Raw genomic sequence first — 21,085 nt, 5'->3', positions numbered from 1 at the left:
AGGGTGGCTTCCTCTGAAAGGTAATTTCAAGGCTGATGTCGAGGGTGAGCAGTGTTGCTCGTGTAAACGGCGCGGTTGGAGGCGTTCATGATCACGTAACCTTCCCGTCAGCTGCGTACTTTGAGTAAGGGCCTCGGCAAACGCTGTTTGTTGGGCCAACAAAAACAGTTTTGAACACATACACGAGTGAGGGCTCAGAGTCCGAAGCATTCGTTTGTGTGCTCGGTATGCGGGGATTCACGTGTAAGCGCGGAACGTTAAGACGGCACTGCGGTCGTGCCGACACAATAATGGCGGATTGTGACTCAGCGCACACGTTGCAGTATGACACAAGGTGGATCAATAGATCCTGTAATTCTCAGCCCGTTATTATCAACGTTAAGATGTTAAACTGGCATGTCTACGCGTCTGACCAAGGCGATCGTGTTTTGAAGGCAACGAACACTTGAGGACGTTCAGAAGTCGGAGAAGTAGAAACTGGTGAAAGTCACAGCAGCAATCGATGTGTGCGTGCGTGCGTGTGTGTGTTCTGGAGGGAACAGTGGGTTCTTGTAGCAGGTGGCAGGTGCAGAAATGGGGGTATTGATCAGCGCCAGGGCGACGCGGAAACGGGCGAAATGAGGGCGCAGATTGCGAAAGACACGAGCGATAAAGAACGAAAGTGCGAGACGACGCTTGAAAGGGGGCGGGGGAGGAGGAGCGGGCGACCGCCATTATTTCGTGAGAGTGGACGAAGTCAAAGCTGCGTCGAAATTTATGGGCACTGAACAAAATAAAAGGGGAACAATGATGAAGTGATCACGGGTTCGAGTCTCGATGCTTGTCCTACTCTTCGCAGGGCACAAGAAGTGCGATTGATTTACCTTGGGCGTTCGCACGGCCGCCCTTCTTGCTTGCATCGTCTGCCGTGTCGTGACCTGAATATCGAAATTTATTAGATCAGCCGGAAAAGACGATGTCGTCTCGCGGATTCGTTTTCCTTCGAACGTGAGTCACTTCCTGAGTTGCAGAAAGGACGTCGCTTGAGTGAGTTGGTCGGGAAGAAAGAAAGTGGATGACTGAGGGGGAGAGCTGTCAGAGGAAAATGGCGAGATTTTGTGAACTCGGTGACGAATCTTCGGCTTCAATCAGAGCGGGGAATGTCTTGACTAGCTGAGCGACAGTCGGCGGCTCAAGGAACGCGCGGGACATTACAGCGACGTCGTGGCGCTCCGTACTCATTTCAGTGAGTTCGAGAAACCTGGCAGGATCCTAGCTGTATTCCATCCGGCAGGTGGTGGTTCGCGGGCCGCAGGTCGCGTTGACAAATCGATCCGTGGCGACTTTGCGTGACAGTGGAGCGCGGATCGATTCAAGCCGTGTTGAATAATTCAGGAAGGTGTGTGGCTTGGAAGCGGTTCAGCCACAGAGTCGAGCAATCCTGCACGCAGAAGAAGGGTCTCCAGTACAACGTGACTGGAACATTGCGTGGACCCACGGCGGCGGCGTATCGAGCGGTCTGGAAACTCTTCTCGTGGTTTTCCTGAGTCCTAGTAAACGAAATGGCTGCAGAACTATGTATGCAGTTGATACATCATCATTAAAAGACCACCAGCGCGTTACAATTCGTCCCTGGGTCTGGTTAAGCCGGGAATGTGTCGAGCGCTGCGACTTCGACGAAGAAGGGTGTCTCTGCTGCCCTCTGGTGTGGAGTGTCGGAATTGCGGCTGTCGCAATTAGTTCGACCTCCGCCTCTTTTGTTAATTACGTCGCAGCCGTTGTCAGCGCTCCCAAGTGGCAAGCACTTGATGTCACAAGGGCGTCGATTGGCCGAGGGAATCCTTGCACCGACGACTCACGCCAGACGCACAAACTGCGGAGTTTGAACAAATATCGAAGTACAGAAATTGACCGACGTTTAAGAGGCGTGACTGCATTCATTCAGAGCCAACTGCCGAAACGTCAGTTTTATCGAATATGTCTCGGGCAACGCATGTCATGGTAACGTTGTTTCTGTTGTGGCAGAACTGCTGGCGTGTCCCAGTTCCTTGCTCAGGCCACAGTCCCCCGGAACGCGTTCTCACAACGACGTAGGAAACATCTGAATGGCGCGGGTAGTGACTTGAGGTGGAGTCCCTCCTGAATTATAAAAGGGGGACGATACTAATCGACCTGGTAAAAATAGGCCAGCCGAGACATCAAATTATGGAAAGGACGAAAAGAAGTCGTGCGTAGGTCGGCAATTCACGGTCTGATGGCTTTAGCACCGCGATCGCACCTCAGCCTGTCTTCGGACTCACATTCCTACTATCCCTCTTAATGTTATCATTCCAGCTGCTTATTGATTTTTCCGGTGTGTAAGCTCCGGGACGTTTCCCTACCGAAATTGTGTGCTGCCACGGCAAAGAGATTTTTTATTTTATTTTATTGAGCTCCGTTCAGTGCTGCTCTCGTCTGTCGCAATTCTCGAACAACTTTCTCTTCCGGGGCGATTCTTTTGTTTGTGTTGGCGGCACTGACGCGGCTACTTAGTATTGCCCTGGAATGTTGGCGTGCCTCGTTGCCAGAGAGCAGGCCAAGACTCGCGATCATGCCTTCGGGGTGTACAAACATTTGTCCAGGGTACATATTGTTATCAAATGCAAGGTTTTCCTATAAACGTCGTTAAGGGTCGGTTTGATCGGCCAGAGTAGTTTTACAAGCGTTTCAGAGGTCCTTGCTGCCTCCATCATCAGGGCCATGACTGCACCGCAACCCAGAAGACAGTCGTGGTCCTACAAGGGTCCTTCTGTCTGTCTGATCTGCACCGCGTGGCTTTCGTCGTCTGGCGCGCATTCCAGCTGAACTCTTTCGCGGTTCTGACGATGCGCCGGTAGAATCAATAACAGGGTTTTGAAGAGACGCTGAATCAACTGCTGAGGTCTAGTGATGCCGCTGCTGCAGCCAGAAGGCCGCTGGGACTCGTCCGCTGGTTGTAGAAACCGAGCCCCAGGATTTTGGAGGACGGTTGCCCGGGCAACCAGCTGCCCATCTGAGAGCAGCACTGACCCAAGGGAGGAAGCGTTGATGTGAGTGTGACGGGATGCAGTGATAACATTTTGCCCAAGAATCGTCACGCGGTATTTATAAAGTATGCGGGCCATTGTGCACCTTTTATCTGCATGTCGTGCCTTGAATTATCTTCGACGTGACACTTTGAAGCGAAAGCCCGTCAAAATATTACTTAAGAATTCGGTCCGTACCGCGAAGAAAACACAACACTTCACCGCTGCAAATGGGGACTGGTTAAAACGCTGGATGCGACGACACAGCGTTCCTTTACCGTCACAACGACAGCTCCTGTGTACCGCCTGCAACATCTTGTTTAGACTAGACGCATCACAGACGCGTCGGAGAAGTTGCCGCGTCATCACGGCGAGCTGCATCTGACTGAAAACGTGATTAATGTTGTGCTGTTACAGCAGACGGGCGTTCTTTGATTTAACAATCTATAAATATGTTTTTTTTCTCACAGCGTATTTGTGGGTTTCTTACGATTTTTAACTGTACGTAGTAATTATTACCTCAAAGTGCTTTGACTGAATTCTTATATAATATTTAGACAGGCTCCGGCTTCAAAGGGGTTATGCACACGGCGCAAATGGAGATCCTCTCGTCCAGTAAGCCGACTGAAAGCGATTATTCGGACCTTCTCTTGGGACCGTGAGCGCAAATGCACGTACGCCACTCTTGCACGCAGACGACGACCGTCGTCTCTGCGCCTGTGTGTCGGATGCCCGATGTTTTAGGAAGGCAACCAGCGCGACATCTAGTGAATCTTCATCTCGTGATGTGACACCATGGCAACGCGTTGTCTTCCGAGCCTTGTGCATCGGGCCAGTGACAGTGGCGTGCTAGTAACCCAGTGCTGCAAACCAATTAATTATTTTTGTTCGGAATTTTTTTGCTTATGGATTTGCGCAAACCCGATGTAATAATTCTCCATTGAAAGTTGATGGACGATAAGCCGGGCTTTTGCGGGGCGTAGAGTCGGTCGTGCTGTGTTCTGAACGTCTTTGAGCATGAACTGCTAACACGTGTGATGTGCAGTGGTAATGACATCATACCGATTTAACCTGTTATTTGTTTGAATGCATTAAGAGACTTTTTATAGTCTGAGAAATAGACTCAATATTTTATAATTTCGACAAGTCGGCGTATTTCGTAATATGGACCAGGGCAAATCACTTTCCTTTAAGACTCTTAAAACAACAACACCCGTGTTTAGTTTAATTCCATTGTGACATGCGCCGAATTGTGGACTTGGGCGCGTTCTGAAGTCCGTATTCATGTCGTGACCTCGACTTGAAATGATGACCGCGTGGTCCCGTCACGCGATGTTGTTCAGTGGCCCAGTGTCTGTGAGTGTAGGCTCCTTCTGGGAAATGATAGTAGGAGCATGTAGAGATCATGAAAACTGTTCTCGCCTCGTATTTTAAGCGAAATAGTCGCAGTTCGTAAAAGTCCCCCAAAATAACGCCTTGCCTTCTGCCTTCCTCGCGACCACTCACTCTCGGCTTAAGTTACGTCTACAAAATATGAACTCACCATCGCACACGTGACAGATTCCCGCTGCCTTTGCACTTGCTGTGAGTTGTGAGGTCCAAAGTACGTCGTTTTGTGGTTATTCGTAAAATATATGATAGTTTTTTTTTTTTAATTTCGAGGATTGGTCGTCTTTAGTTTAATAAAATATTGCGATGCGCCTACTTCCGTCGTCGAAACTATCAGCTACGCTGTTTCTGTCCATCTGTGCGTCCATTTATCTGACTAAGCTCATAATGGAGCAGCTGATAGTGTCTCTGCAGGTGAAGATACCGCTTACTTTTTATGGAACCAAAATACTGATTACCGTATTCACAAGAGTCCATTATTTTTTCCTACCCTGAGCCAGATTAGTCCAGTAAATACCCTTCCATCCTATTTTTAATATCCATGTAATATCTTTCAGTCTCCGCCTAGGTCTTTCAAGTTACCGTTTTCCCCCAGGATTTCCAAACAAAACTTTCTGCATGCCCCACCAATCTTACCAGTCTTTCGTAACAGTATTTGGTGGAGAGCGCAAACTGTGGAGGTCCTCGTTGTTGTTTCGTCCCGCCTTGCGGTCGAGATCGAAGATCGATGGACGAATTTTCGTGAAATTCTGTTTTCGCCAACATTTTCGAGTCGGGCGACAGTGGCGGGCACTTTACGGGAAGACCCGAGGGCTTCCCGGTCGTAACTCTCCAGATGTTTAACGGAGCGAAGAACCTTTCAAGTCAAAGTTCGGGGAACGTCCAGCCTCCGTCACAATGAAGCGAAGCGCTTGTACGCAGTCTGGAACGGAATATATTACGTGACCTTCAGAAATATCTGTTCCTGTGATGCGTTTAGAAAACTTCTGTTAAATTCTCGGCTTCAGTTCAGCTGCAGAGGCCTCATGGTCGTCACTGTATTGGAAACAGAACGTGTTCCGCGAGTCACAAAAGGATTTATCAGGATCCCTCGTTTCTTTTCCTTCAATTTCATTGTGAATGGTTTTCAGTTAATTAAGAAAAGCTGCAGTGCGACCCACGAACTGATTTTCCGTTCCATCGCACGGAAATCCAGACGTACTCATGCGTCGAGTCGAGGAAAACCCGCTGGCTCTTCTGCTCTGTAACAAAGGACGATGGATGTTGTATCCACGGCTGCGCACGGCGTGACCTGACTTCAGTGTCGCACTGTTGTGATACCCGTAACTACCTAACGATTTGTCTCAATGAAACAAGGCGCCATGCCGATCTATTTCGCTTCTCGCCGCGTGGCTCTTTCAGATAATGCGACCGGTGTTACAGCTGATTACACCCCACAATATGGCCGAGCTCTTCCTACATCTGCTTCCTCCTTTTCGTTATTTCATGCTCTCTTTTGTTCTGTGCTTCGCTCCTCCCTCCTCCTTTTCCGTAGTTCTGTCTGTATCTTGCATTCGTTCACCCCGAAGAAGGCCGATGGCTCCGCGCACTAATAATCTTTGAGCGACGGCCCCTTCGTAGTTCCAGCTTCAGCAGCTGTCGCTTATTTCGATTCCCGCGGGAGGTATTTGAAACTTACCCGCCCTCTAGTCAGATCGACACCCGGGATGATATTGTCGGGATTGCGAAGCTCACGTCTTCTTGTAGGCTTGAGCTTTTAATTCTCGTCCTTGAACGGAAGATTTACGCATGCGCGTGTTTGGGTCCTCTTTTCGTTTTGCGGCCATGTTAACGTCGCTGGTTGGAAGGTCCCGGACCTAAATATCGATCCGCAGACCGGATATCCTGACTGAGAGTTTGTTCGCCGTCTTGTGCAGCGCCTCTGTTCAGACGCCGAAATTGTGCCTCGTGTCATACCACGACGGCGTCGTCCTGTCATTGGTCTGAGCTACTGACGCGTGGTTAAGCGAACGATGTTCCCTGTAATCGGGCTTAGTGGGCTCTCGTGATGGTACGAGGACCGCGGTCGCTTGCGGTTGTCATCTGACTGTCTCGAAACAAACGCAGCGCCAACCTTCCCCTGGCGATACAGAACGTCTCTATTAAATTTAGAAGCCACTACGCCCACGACATACAGAGGTTTATACTTGAACTGTTAAGTGTATATAACTTTTTATATATTCAAGGGCGCCTGTCAAGTTTCGGACTGAAATAGCCGCCGGAGTAAACACACATTTCGCAGGTTTCTAATTCTGGTCCAAACAATCACTCATCTGCCTTCCGTCGTTACATTTGTTTGGAACTTCTGGCGAAACAATGAAATTCGACGTCCATTGTTACGAGTCCTTCCGTTTGGGAAAACCAGGGCGGGGTCTGATTCAGGGATTCCCCGGGCCGCTGCAACGAGTTCCGTTAGTTTCGCCCACAGTTCACAATTCAGCTTCCATGGCCATCCGAAGGGGTTGTGATGACACAATCTATTTCTCTGTTTGACTGGCAGGCCGGCTTCCTGTTTGAAAGGTTTTTTATTAATAAAGATAACATATTCCAGATGAAGGTTTTGCCGTTTATCTCCGTTGGTGTTAAATGGCAAGATAGCTTGGCTTAGCCGACTTAGTGCCATCCGTGTTTGCTTGCAATACAATTAATAAGCTTGTTGTTTGATACGCCGCTTTTAAACAGTTGCAGTTCATTTTCTCTGCTTCAGATTGAAAGCGTGGTTTGTTTTCCGTGTGCGGGAAAAGATGAAAATTGTTTTTCTTCACTAATCAAAACACAACTCTATATTTGACTTCGTATATAATTTTGTATTTTATTTAGGCATTCGGTTAGGATTCTCTTGCACCAGAGACCGCCCCCACCTGAAAGCCAAGACACCATGAACGCAAAAGCGTGTATCTTTGTGCCAGTTGCGATTCGAACACACGATCCTGGTAGAGAAATCCTGCGGCAACTTGTTCGTAGCAGAACATTTCTTTCTGTGAGGTGATGCGTTTGTTACGTTGGCAACACTGTCGGCACGTGGTATCGATGTCTCGCTGCCGTGTGGCGACTCTCTCTTGCAATGGCGGGACACAGCGGACAGACGCACTGTGAACGGACCGTCACGGAGTTGCAAGATTTCTTGAGATGTCCTGCTGTGTGACGTGACATTGCGCTAGCGGCCATGTTGAAAATGTTGCAGCAGCTCAAGGAGTGGCAGCAGAGGGTGAAGAATGGCGGGGGCAGCCTGGCAGACAGCCCTGACGCGTCCAGCCTGCAGAGGACGGAGCGTGAGGTGTCGGTACGAGTACTTGCTGTAAAGTCTGCCTGTTTTTCTAACCACTAGTTCGAAGCATTTGTTAGCGGATGATTAACGCAGGATTTAGACATTTGCATGCGGACTTCTTTATTTGTATTTATTTAGTGATATTTGGTAAGAGCGGATGGATGGGGTTATTCGATAGACAGATGTCGAGTGTACCGGGGCGCCTGCGCAAAAGGGGTTTATAGACTTCGGCGTCTGGAGGTGACATGCTCCATTTCACATCATGCGGTCTGTCAGCTGGTGTTATTCGACGTTTCAGCTCATCACCTTTATGACAAAAGCTTATTGTGAGCGCGTTGTTAAGTCCCGCCAGTCAGCCAAGGTGAAGAGCAGGAATTCTGATTGTCGTCGGTAATTTTCTGCGTTAAAATCACACATCGCGTGGAACTTTATCTCCTCGCTTCCGGCACACGCCTTGTAGTGGTGTGTGCTTGGGCACATTCCACGTGTTTTAAGTTCCGGCGCCCTCTTTTCCACTTCTCTTGCCAGTCTACTTCGTTTGTGTCCCCACAAACTGTTCTTATAGTCGCTTTCCCCCGGCCCGCATTCGGCTGCTCGCTGCTGGTGAACTACAGACCGCTCTTTGATGCTCAGATCGGCACGTGTTTGTCTTACATTGCGTAATTTTCTGGCAAGTCTAACTCAGAAAACAATACAGCATCAGAACGCGTTTATTTACTTTAGCATTAATGGATACTAAGAAAAGCGGTTTCGATGGATGCTCTGCGTCTTCCTGAACTCCGTAACACGCAATTAATCGCGCGTTTGTTTCGCCTAAAATTTATTGGACGCAAGTCGGAACGCAGAGGGTCGTGTCGTTTTCATTCCTCGCGGTTCAAACACCTCTGGCGGGTGTGCGGACATCAGGCATCACCACTTGGCGCGTGGGACCCCGTAAACTGCGAGTGCTGAATAGTTGCTTTGTTCATACACGGATGCATGATGCCGTGTGCTGAAACAAACCGCAGTGTTGCTTAAAGTCGCGGGGGCCTAGGTTATACATCCGGTGGTTTACAAAAAGAATATTTAAAAAATAAAAGCTTGTGACGAATTTTGACGTAAATTGCGAGAGACAGCGATACCATTTTGATATTTTAGTTCATTGTGATACAGTCAGTTGCTATTTTGAGGCCCGCAAAGAACAAATTCCTCTTAGGGAAAGGCGAAACCAGCTATATATTTCGAAAGAGTGTGAGATGTCGAGATAACAACACAAATAGCAGCCATTTCTGTCGTCATGATTCATGTCTGTTACTGCAAAATGGAATTTGTGAGATTAAATTTGACGAAGAAGACTGTGTGATCGAACATAACCTCACTTCCCTTGTAGGACAGAGATATCGATTCCTCCTCCTTAAGGGCTGCTAATTGAGAAACGATGCTTGTGGTCCTGTCCTTCGACTCATATCTGCAAGTGATCTTTCTATTCTGAACACAGCAGTGCCTGGTATAACTGTAGTCATGTAAACGGGACTTGTCTTTGAACAAGTTAACGAACTGCTTCAGGTCGGGCTAAATCTGAGGTTCGGTGCTTGTTACTGGTTAAAATATTGTCGCGCGAAGCTTCATTGAGTCTGCGAGCGTTCTTTGATCTCTTCGTTTGAGTTGGCATGCTGACAGTTGCACTTCGGATGAATTCCAAGTCTCGTTTTCGCTGTGAATTACCGCGGGTTCTGTCGTTACGCCATGTTTGATGTCACGTGATAATGGGGAATCTCAATGCAACCACGTTTGTACTTCTGACGACAGATGGTGTTCGTTCCTGGTCATTTGACGTAGTTTCTGCTGCTGTCGGCAGGTGGTACAAGCATCTCGCTCTTAGTGACTGTCGTTCGCATGGCATGATTGGTATTAATATGATCACAACTAATATTAATAATTTCAGAAACCAGCCGCTTCTGTAGTGTGTCTTGCCTCTTGAACCTAAATTTTCACCACAGTCGCCATATAAATGGTGTTTTTTTGCGGACTGTGCCTGTGCTCTGACCTCTGTTCTCTGTGCATCACCCTGTGTATCAAAACGAGTCTCCACGAAAATAGGAAATTTGTTCCATGTTCATTTTGATTCGTGGGTCTACCACGTTTAGAGTGTTGTTGTAATTATGCTTGGTCGCGTTATTTCGTGTTCTCTAACGTCGTAATCGCTCCACGTTCATTTTGGTTGCCTATCGGCCGTGTCTCTTACGTATGAGAACGCAATTGCATTATTTTTCATGGCGATCGTTGGTCGATATTTATTTTTCCCCACGTAACTTCGCTTTTGTGCTCCTCGTTCTTAGCTACTGCAATGGTCCTCTGGCCGGATCGCGTTCCGTATGATCTGCTGTGATCGCGACATTAATGTCGCCGTAGAACGTGAGATTAAGAGTTCGACGGCGTCGGTTTCTAGTGGGACGACTGACTGGTTACAGGATTTTGGCATTTGCCGCGAAGTTGTTCTGTTTTTGAAAATATTAATCTGATGGTAAGGTCATGTGACATGTGCTTCATTAAGGAGAATGACGCATCCGGGCAAACCACTTGCCCTCTGACCTATCGCAGCGCAAAATTGGCTCACGCCCGCTAATTTGATTTGGCGCGATGAGGCGAGTTCACCGGGACCTCGCGCGCCAATTAATCGCAACTTGGCAGCGTTTGCTGAGTGGCGCCGCTGTCCGGCTTCATTCAGGTGTAATGTATGCGGAGGTTGGGTGCCCTGGCTGGCGAGCGTTTCTTCGCCGACGTGCAGATGGTAGTTGTGGGCTGTGAACCCTCTTCGCGCTGTAAGTCTCGCGAATTTGGAAGAAAGTCTTCGTGGCTCATCTGAAGACGATCCCGGTGTTGAAACGGAGGAAGTGACCGAACACGATTCATTACTGGGAGGGACACACGAACGCAGACAGACACAAAAGAACATTCCGCCGCTGACCGTCGGCGAGCAAGCGCGGACGAAAGTGCAAAGCTGGTTGCGTTACGATCAATACGAGACCGGTTCCAGAGACTGCCTGGTGCCTGCGATGGACGCTGGGGAAATGTCTGTTCGACGACCCTCTATCAACTACACAGGACGCGGAAGCAAACAGTGACCAGGCATCTGCACGGGAAGCCCCAGTCAGGGTCCGAACGTTCCGAATACGGAATGTGAGAAAACGATGGTTTGGTTTCTTAGCACGCATGGAATTTTTGTACGGGTACCTCTCGGCGAGGTACGTGGGAGAGTCGTGTTACATCAGCGTGTTTCCTTGACGTCCGTTTGAATGCTCCCTGCTCTCCTTCAGTTCAGGTTTTCTCGACCATGCATGCCACATGCGTCGCCCATCTCGTCCTCCGTCGCTTCCACCATCCCACACGGCTGTTGGCACTTGCGTTCCCCGCTTCGCTTCTAGAGGGAGTATTTAGAAGACGCTCTAAAGTCAAAGTTTCTTAAAACATCACGAGTTTTTGGCAGGTAGCAATCACAGTCTGATTCTTCTGTCCCAATGTTCGGATTTTTTCTCTCTAAGTCCACATCAGGGATGAAGCGGATTGCCACAAGCTGTCCTACTATGATGACGCACGCCTCTTAGTTTTCCTCAGTCCCTCCGAGCCCTATGCTGAGAAAGTAACTTGACTAGACTACTTTAATTTCGTGGCCGCACTCTCTAGCGTTATTTATCTGATTTAGCCTTTAATTACTAACTTATACAGCTGATGCAACGACGTGAAATAGCTTACGATCCAGCCGAGAATGGCGTTTTAAAAGAACGCAACGTGTCAGGTTTGTGCGGACCAATGCTGGCAGCGCCCCATTTACTCTCCGGGAGCACGTCTAAAAATATGCAGAAGCATTTCATAAGAACTGGCGACAGACAAGCTTGCGGTGTACCGCTTAGCTCGCCTTGCAGAGGCAGGAGTGCACTTGGGCGAGGAAGAACTGCGCGCCATGTTTCTTGTCGTACAGGTGGTAGCCTGACGTCAACTACGTCACGCCTTTGTTGCGTTAGACGTGAACCCAGATCTTTCAGGTGGGAGTCCACAGTTGAACTGCAGCTCCCAGCATGCCTCTGGTACTCCAGTTTGCACAAGTCTACTCCGCCTGGGATCCGGTGTTCCTTACCGGTTCTTCGATTGGATCCATGATTTTTCTTTTAATTAATGAGAATCCACGCTGCCTGATCGGTTCTTGTTCCACGATTCCGTAGAATTAAACCTTGAGTCACTATTTCGGACATGTTTGTGTCCCGCAGTGACACAGTTGCTGGCCGGTCAGACTTAATCCGGGCTCCTCTGAAACGTCGTTAAACTTCAGCCGTCCTATACGACGCAGCAATCCGGAATACGGCCGTCTTCAACACAGAAGCCTTGCTTCTCCAAAATGTAACTTTGATTTGTGCTGCGTGAATTTCCCCTTCTTTATCTCCGACGTGACGGCAGTGAGACATTCGAGTAACTTCAAAAGTAAGTGCACGCGCGCGATGAAAGCTCGTGATTAATGCATTTACCGCGCAAATGTCGAGGGGGCTGTTTTTTGTGTTGATGCTGCTACATTTCAAAGCGGCTCCAGCAGGTGGCAGCAGTTGCTCTCCACAGACGTAAATCAGCGGCTCTTTTTTGCACGTGAACCAACTGTTGAGCAGCAAATTACCCCGCAATTCCACAGTCCCCTCTCTCCATACGCAATCTCACGGAACATTACCCACCCTCTCCGTTTCCTTTTTCTTCTCCACTCTTCCCATGTCTCTGCGCCACTTTTGCTTTCATTCACCCCCCCCCTCCCTGATTTTTTTTTGTAAATTGTGCGTAATGTACTTTCTTACCTGCTGTACTACCAGAGAATGTTACTTATTTCTATTTTATTTTCAGTGTTTTATCTGTGTTTATCTTCTGTCGATTTTGCCATAATTTATTTTTATCTTTCTACAAGTTTTTTTTCTCTCCAAGTTTCGTTGTGTTTAATTAATTATTCTTGTCCGTCTATTCACAATTTAAAATTTAAAATTAAGATAATTAAAATATCATGTGATGTTCCTTATCGAAACATTCGATTTACAGTTAGAACATCTTTTTCTTACGACATGTTTCGGTTCTTAAATGAACCATCTTCAGGTGTATAAAAATTAAAATTATATAAATAATTATATTTTAATTATCTTAATTTTAAATTTTAAATTTTAAATATATATCTTCACAATATGACGCAACTATACCAACTTCGTTGTATTTGTTCGTGTGGCGTCTCATTTTCCTTACTTTCACAATGAGCGTCTGTGAAGTATCCGTTGTCTTTCGTTCTGCACGTTTTTCCTTTCTTTTTGCCTTTCTTTTCCTTGTCTTCCTTCACTCTTATTCCTGCTGATATCCGACACTTCAGCCCAGAGTTACCGCAACCCGCATCACTACCGTGTCGGAGAAGTTGCCGCGTCATCACGGCGAACTGTGTTTCACGATCTCATGCGATGTTCTTGCCCGAATGATGTGCCAACCGCACGTCAACGCTTTGTCACCTACAGCGGGTGACTGACATCCGGGCTTGGTGCATTCGTCACGGAACGGAAGTGAACAGACCTCGTACGTCCTCGTCCAGGTCCTGGTTTCGCTTTCCGCCGACACCGCCACGTCAGTTGGTGTCACGCGGTTGGTTACACCGTGCGAGTGGTCCGCGTGCCACTGTTGGAGGGACTTCGCCCCCTCGTCATGGCAAACAGATCGTTCAATGATAAGCTCATGCCTGTTCCGCTAGGAGCGCTACTGTCTGTTTTATCCCGTTCAACATCAGGCTTTAGAGTAAAAATGGCCTATCGCTGGAGTTGAAGCAACGCTTTCTTGTGGCTTATTTAAGGACGTCGTGTCAAGTTGGGAAGTTATATGACGGATGAGATACGGAGGCTAATGATGAACTGTGTGAGTTAGGAAGGATACGATGCTTCTACATTTGTTTGGAGAGACTGTGAACAGCATCGCTCTGTCAACACTAAAACCTGGCACCCCTCTCGAACTTGGGTCTTCAAATGTTTACATGAGTGGCAGAGAGGACGGACAAATTATTTGGTATTTCTGGCAGCTCGAGAAGTTTTCATTATTAAGCAGTGTATTTCCTGACGAATCGATGTTCCGCGAAACCTTCGTAATATTTCGACCGGTCGTCTTCTGGGTTACGACGCCGTGTAATGTCGTTGCCACGAGAAACTCTGAGACGGAGGACAGACATTGGCAGAGTATTGAGAGGCACCATGTTTGATGTGTGAAGGTTCCCAGGCAGTGCCCGCTCGTCCTTGCGGTGAAGTTAGGTCGAAGATAATGTGAGGCGTTCGGAAGTTGAGCAGGGTCTTATTGTATTCGGTCGGAATTCCAAAACGCTGCTGCATGATATTTTAAGAAACAGTTCGTATCCCCAAAAGAAGACACCGCGTCACCTCAACAATTTTAAATATTTTATTTTATCTTTCGGGCAGTTTTTTATCCGTATTTTGAGAATCGAGTGGACTCTGTGGGCGTTGTAAGGTCAGGTGTACTGGTGACCTTCGCGATCCTGCTCGTGGCCAGTGGCTCGTTCACGCTTCGCCTGCTTTGCGGCTTCTTTGTTTCCTCTGGCGTGCACTCGGTCTCCCATGGTCCAGTGGATTCGGTGCACTCGTGTGTGTATAACGTAGCACGCGCTAATTCGCTTGGGTGTTGGCTCCCACTCGGGTGTTTCATGGCACCAGCTCGATTCCTGCTGCCCTTTCCCCGATGCCGTGGACCCCCCCCCCCCGCCTTCGCTTCTTGTGTAATTTATATCAAGATGTCTTCCTTCTCTGCAAACCTGAGTGTGGTATTAATAAAAAATAGTTGGCCAAGGACGAAAACCACGAATACGCTGGGTCCGGTCGTTTTCTGACGCACTGCTTCGTGTTTGATCGATCGCTTTATGCATCGAAAGTCGAGAGGGCTCCGTCCAAGGTCGGGGTCCGAGCCAAGCCCGGGTGAGCGCGGTTGGCCGATGTACCGCTGTTGCACGAAACGTGTAGTTGCTGGAGCGCATGCGCAGAGGAGCCTGTGTTGTCGGGGTGCCCGCAGCTGCCGGAGGGTAGTTTGAGTGCGATCGGGGCGAAACCCGGTGGCTGCTGTGTGTTGCGCTGTGTTTTGGTGATCTGGTGACGTCACTGATTTGCTGGGAACAGAGAAATGCTTGCAAAAGTTTGGATGGAAAATTTTCGGACACCGAGGTGTAGATCTGAGGATAATATTAAAATGAGTGCGAGAGAAACTGGTTACGAAGATATTGTTTAGATTGAAGTTGCTTAGGGTAGGGTCCACTGGCACGCGTTTCTCATGACGAAGGGACCTTGTAGTAGTCATAGTAACAGCTTCGTATTCTCGGGCCTGAAGACATTTGTTTTTTCGCAGAAGCTTTCCTTGCTTCTCTAAATTTTACCGGCAAACATTTTGGAAGTGTGGAAGGTCACGACCTTTCGAGTTCCTTACTGACAGTCTCGAAGAATTGACCTACAAATAAAAGAATACACTCATCTCCCCCTGATGATGGAGGCAGTAAGTACCTCCGAAATGTCGGTCGGTTTTTACGAGACTACGCGGTGTGTGATCGCAGATGGCGGTCGTCTCAATACTAATTGCCTTGAGAGCCTGAAACTTCCGCAGCTTTAAGTCAGTAGTAGCTTTGCGCCCGAGCTGGCAAGAAGCTGGGTTGGGACTCGTTCTTGTCGATATCAATAATCGGCACGAACATGGCGCTACGTTGAGGCACGACTTTTCGGCTCTCATTATTTACCGTGTCATTTTCAGGTCTCATTTATTCCGGGTCACGCTTTGCAGTGAAAAGAGTTTTGTGTCTCATCCCATCAGTGGCGTCGTTGGGCACATTTCAATGTAGATTTCACTGAAATCTATCCAGGTGGGAGATGCGGACAGACAGAAACATCTCCATTGCACGTTCGTATTATTCTCGCTCAGAGAAAGCCCGTTGAAGTGTGTCCTGGCATATGTTGGCAAACAGACGCCCGCGTGTGAACTGGGCCTCGCGGTATCGAGCGTTTGTTGCAAAAGTGTAGCAAGTCCTTGCAGGAGTGAACGAGGAACACTGTGCTCGAAGCGGCAACTTTCTGTCCTCCGGCACGTGAGTGGAACAGAAGAGAAAAAAGAGAAAATAAACGCAAACAAGTTGGTTTTACCTCAGAGTCGTTATTGACCCCGAGCGGCGTCTTGGTGTTTCTATAAGAGCTGCGCGTAAGCAGACTTTACCTGTCCTGATGGCTGAGGGCAATATGGAGACGAAGCTCTTCCAGCTGGAGGTGCCCGCCATCATCCACAGTGACCTCACGCGCAAGAAGGGCGGAAGTCTCAAGTACGACCTATACGGCAAGCGTTCCTCCTTCGTGGGCCGCGACCCCGACGAAACCCGCTCTTACAAGTGGTCCAGCGTGAGGATTGGTAAGAGATCGGGTAGCGAGACGCGGGAATCGATAGTCAAGATCGATACCTCGGCGAACGGCGGGCCTTTCACAGCGACTCAGCAGCCGATCAAGGCAATTGGGAAAGAGGTAATCCCCCCCCCCCCCAGTAAAACTCAACGGGGTCTGGTTTTGTCACCCTGGGGTTCGCAAAGCACTCGCCAGGGACGGTCCGCGTGTTGCTTAATTTTGCTTTCGCGACTGTGTGTGTGTGTCGGACGAACTAGAAATTTGGGTGATCATGGAGACTCAGATTTGCTAAGCATGCAGAAAGAACGGGCAGCTATTGCGTGGAATCTCGTCTATTACGAGGATTGGGCCAAACTAAGCGTCCTATAGAGGGACAGCCATCTTGGTTATCTCCTAATTGATTATTAAACGACTTTGGATCCAAGAGTGGCGCTGTCGTTTTGCGCCCGGCATATCGATTGCCCGCGTCACCATGGCAACCGTTCGGTCTGAATGACAGTCGCTTTTTTGTTTGTGCTCTGCATCTGGCCCGTTTTATGTTCTGGCTAGTTCAAGTGAATTAGTCCACGTCAGCCTTTCAGTTTCTGGGCACGCACGAGTAACGCATGCAGTTGATTCAGCATTCCTTATCTTCTAATTTCAAGTTCTGACTCTGGTAACTTCCTGCCTCAGTTCGTTTATGATGAAATCGCAATTCGTAGCTTGTTTCTTGTTTTTGTGCTAGGAAGGTCTCGCGCAGTTAGCATTGTCGTCAGACCTCCGACTGACTTGGCGCAGTGAACTCGTTTATAAAATCCAGCCGTGTCGAGGGTAAGAAAGTTTGGAACGAAAGTTACATCTGCCGGTGTACATGAGACAGTTCACAGAGTAGCAAACGATAGTCCAAAAATATTCTGCATTTTCGGCGATTAATCATCGTTCCACCGGGTGTGCCATAAACCTGTATGTCTCTGAGCGCATTACATTTTCTTGTCCTTTGTAATGCATAACCTTCGGATTATGAATGAATGAAACCTGCGTTTCCGTGTCATTGGCTTAATGCTGCTCGGCGTAGAGACCGCTTGAGTCGTCTTCGTCGTATTCATAATACAATTGATGAGGGGAAACGTTTGGATCAATAGAATGTGACGCCAAGCGAATTGCTCTAAGGGCAATGACACATCTCGGGAGCATAGTGACATTTCCCGCAGATCAGCCGTGGTGATGATTCTAAGGGTTGACGCAGTCTGACAGTCCAGAGGAGGGGTCACATGCCAGATGTAGGTCGGTACGTCGTGGGCCATAACTATTTAACTATCCCAGTGAACACTGTTCTTATCAATCGATGAAAAGCAAACTTTTTGTACTTGCAATTTAAATGTGGTATTTTTTTTTTGTCTCGAATGAACGTGTTCTCGTTGGCCGTGGCCACCCTCGGTACTAAGGTCTTCATCCAGTGTCATCAGAGAGACGCCGTGTCGGACTAAGGAGTAGCCTCTTCTCTTCCAGGCTTCACCTGTGTCTTCCGGTACGGATTACACTTGCCGGACTTGTTTTTTTTTAAAAAAACAGTTCTGCCACTTTAATCGTTGCGAAGCCAATTATTCCCTCCTGACTTGTAACACTGGCGGTGCTGGAGGTAATTCTTTCCTCCCGGAAGTTCCGTTGTCGTTGCGAGCCCCTGCCGTTCGTTCCAGAAACTGTCCCGCCTCAGATTGTCCGGGTGCCAGCTCTTTCCATTCCCCGGCCTCCGCGAAGCTATTTTCAGAAACTGGAGTAGGCCTTCGTGCCATGTTCCATCTGTCCTGTCACAAAGCTACGTGGCGCGTGTCCCTGCCAGTTCTCGGTCGTCTCTCAACAAGTGAGCATCATCACTTCGTAGTGTGTTGTTGTTTGCTCAGTTGGTAACATTGTTGTAACGTTGTCACGTGTCTCGTGTCTATTGTGGGCGAGTTGCAGTCATTCACAAGCTGACGCAGTGTGGGAAACATGTAAACAAACGCGAGCTGCATTAAAGCCGCTAGGAATAATACACACACGAAGAAATATGGCTTATAAACGCGATTTGTACTCAATTTAAGTGTCTTGGCTCTGTACATATTTTCTCGTGCACACAAATTACTCAGGAACTTGGCATAACCATTTATGATGTGAATCGACGTTGGCGTCTGTTAGAGATGGGATATTTTCAGACTGTTGCCACTACGGAAACTGAGGCCATTGCTTATAAAATAGGCCACGGCGTGAACTTGTGCTCATTATTCGCCGTCTTGCAAAAGAAGGTGTTTAGACTACGTCTTGCTGGGACCTGAAGTTTTCGTTGCCTTGGTTACGGAGCATATCTTATAAATCAGAGAACGCGCTCAGTTTAGAACTTTGGTGTGAAATTGAGCTGCAACTTCGTTTCGAGTCCTTAGTGCGCTTTTTGCTTGCCGAAACGTCCTCGTGGCCAGCTTCGAAACGTTAAAATTAATTGCGATACGTGTTGAGTTACGTGGCACTTCGATGGGATATCTTGTTGATCGTTGGGAGAAAATTTAGACGCAAAGAGCATTGGCACTTGTTGAGCTAAAAATATCCCGCGCTGCTTTCGAGTCGCAGGGAAATGAACTTAAAATTTAAAGCATCTTAGCGCTTTGAGTCCTTTTTACTATTTTTAAGTGTTTAATTTCATGTCTGTCCGTTTGATGGTTTCTGCCTCGTCCTTTCGCACGTTTTGTGTTGATCAGAACGCCGATTGGTTATCATTAAAACTGTAGCAACAATTAATGGCATTACGAGCTAGTAACAGAAATGTTTCGAGCGTAACTCCACGTCCTCAGGCTTGAATCGTTCTTGTAGAACTTTGTCTGCCGAGGAAAATGCCCATTGGATGCCCGGAAGAGATAAGACACCAACGGCGTCGTTAACACCGCCTCGAAGCTGCTAAAGCGAACAAGCAACTTCAGAATCCGACTCGAGTCTCGGCCGCATTGTTTGACGATGCTCCGATCACAAATGCACCACTGAAATTAAGGTTTTTGGACTGCGGTGTGTAGTTACTCTAATTCGTGCAAGACGGCGCAGCAGATGGTCGCATTCGTCCATTTCTTTCACTGGAGACTCGCGAAGAAGCAGGTGTCCCCCGGGGGGGGGGGGGTGTCCCATTGTCTCTATAAAAATGCAGCCCACTTCATTGAAGTTCTTTCGGTTCAGTTGAACAGCTCGTGGGTGGTCAGGAAACCTAGAAGAATGTTTTTCGTCTGAAGGTTCAGCAGAAATATTTTGCGGGCTCGCAGACCAGCTGAGCGCCTGCTGTCTTTGATACGCAACCCCGTTACAAAAGCAAGCAGTCCGGCGTTGGTTGCCTCCGTGCTTTGTAGCCTCGGAAGCTCGGAGGGCTCGCCGTAGCTCCATCGTTGGCGTCAACGGACTCTGCCTTCACGCGGCTTCCAGCACGAGTCAAAGCCAATGTGGTTGGAGGTGGACTTCGACCTGTGTGCCGGACATTTTTTATTTCGCGCGGAAATATTCATCGAAGAGGCGAAATTGTGGGAAGTCTTTACCTCGTTCATTTCAGTCGAGTGCAAAGCATTGTGAGACGTTCTAATGGCGTTATTTTAAAACGAACAACACCAGCGCGGATGCTTGTTAAGTGACCATTTACACTTGAACATTTGTCCGTGGCGTCGTATACTGATTTGGTGCCTGCAGTCAGGTGTATACACGCGTGTTTGTGTGTTTACAGGTGAGAAGAAGACACGAGACGAAGGCGGAAACAGAAAAGCGCCCTCTAGTCGTTTTCATTCGCATCAATTTCCATCGGGCTTCTTCAGGAGCTGGTATTTTGGGTCGGATTCTGTGAAAGGTGTTGGACTGTTAGATAGCGCATGGACAGAGGCGCTGGTTCGATTCTCCTTCAGCCAGAACATTGCCTTCATACCGCATCGCCTGTCTTGGGCCGGCTTAAGCCACTCATGACTCACCGTTCTTTGAGTTTCCTTGCGTTTTAACCCCTGTCGGATGCTGACGTAACTTCGTCATTTGACGTGTGAAGTAATTAGGAGTGTCAGGCTTAATGCGCTCTTGCACTCATCTCGCAAGTGAGCGGGGCGTAATTAGAAGTGCGCGTGTGTTAACAGAATCGGTGGCAAATAGACCGCCTTGATTGCGAGGCATTCTGTAATTAGCAGAGCTACCGAAGCCTCGACACAGAACTGTTTTGAAACAAAATGGCTGTTTCAGTAGGACGCGAGGTTAACCCATCAGAGGTCTCCATTGTCCAACAATACAAAGTACTCGGCCTGGTTCTTGGTAACGTCGGTCGATTGACGGGTTCCGTAATGAAGGGAAGTTCGACGAGTGGTTTGTCCGTCTGTCCATCAGCAGATTTGTTGCTCTCCATGGATGGGTTGTGATAAAATTGCATTCATGGGAGTTAATGCAGTTGGCCGTCTCTTGATCGCCGAACGTCATCAGCGGCTGCTTCGTTGGCGATGAAGTCCGAAAGAGCGTGACGAGCTATTCCTTTCTTTCAATGGAACGCTCTTGCAGATCCGTCTAAGGCACAATTCCATTCTTCAGCTGAGAGCCAGGGCGTGTGAATTAGAGGTGTAAAAGTAAAGTCAGGACTAGATTATTTCATTGTTGAACTGGTGACCGTGGAGCCATGCTGCGCAACAAACACTCGCGTTCCGTGTCCGTGTACTCGTGTCGTCACAACGGAGTCAGTCATGGCCTGAATAGGAAGTTCGGCATGCGGCCTCATTGTCGCCAGCATCGCCGGTCCTCTGTGTCTCACAAGCTGTTCTACCAGGCCATGAGCAAGGTGACTCTTCTCAGTTTGCATTCCGTGACCACCGATGACTCAACCCCCCTTGTTTTCTTATCATTATGACAAAGATATCTCTGTCTTCAGGTGGGAAATGCCCCGGAAACACAGTTATCCCGTTCATTTTATAAAGAAATTCCACTCCTTGGTGTTTCTGTAAATC

General features: G+C 48.2%; 1 protein-coding gene across 4 annotated transcripts in view; it reads left to right on the top strand.

Moving 5' to 3' along the window:
- Window positions 1–21,085, top strand: part of sei (potassium voltage-gated channel seizure) — a 48,719-nt gene that overhangs the window by 353 nt on the left and 27,281 nt on the right. Inside the window, exon 1 of one of the 4 annotated variants that reach the window (XM_087356385.1) lies at window positions 7,308–7,734. The exons of 1 other annotated variant lie outside the window; for it this stretch is intronic. In XM_087356385.1, the coding sequence (XP_087212511.1) occupies window positions 7,618–7,734 (117 nt within the window). In that variant the 5' untranslated portion in view covers window positions 7,308–7,617. Of the gene's footprint in view, window positions 1–7,307; window positions 7,735–15,328; window positions 16,254–20,539; window positions 20,920–21,085 lie in introns of those variants that run through there. 2 more of the 4 variants (XM_087356383.1, XM_087356384.1) reach the window with 2 other exon arrangements.

This window comes from Zootermopsis nevadensis, unplaced genomic scaffold, assembly GCF_977971745.1.
Source record: "Zootermopsis nevadensis isolate Lab colony 2312 unplaced genomic scaffold, Znev_1.0 Znev_ptg000027l, whole genome shotgun sequence".
In the NCBI taxonomy this organism is placed as follows: Eukaryota; Metazoa; Arthropoda; class Insecta; order Blattodea; family Termopsidae; genus Zootermopsis; species Zootermopsis nevadensis.
Note: the sequence above shows the minus strand (reverse complement) of the source record. Positions and strands in the feature narration are given on the sequence as shown.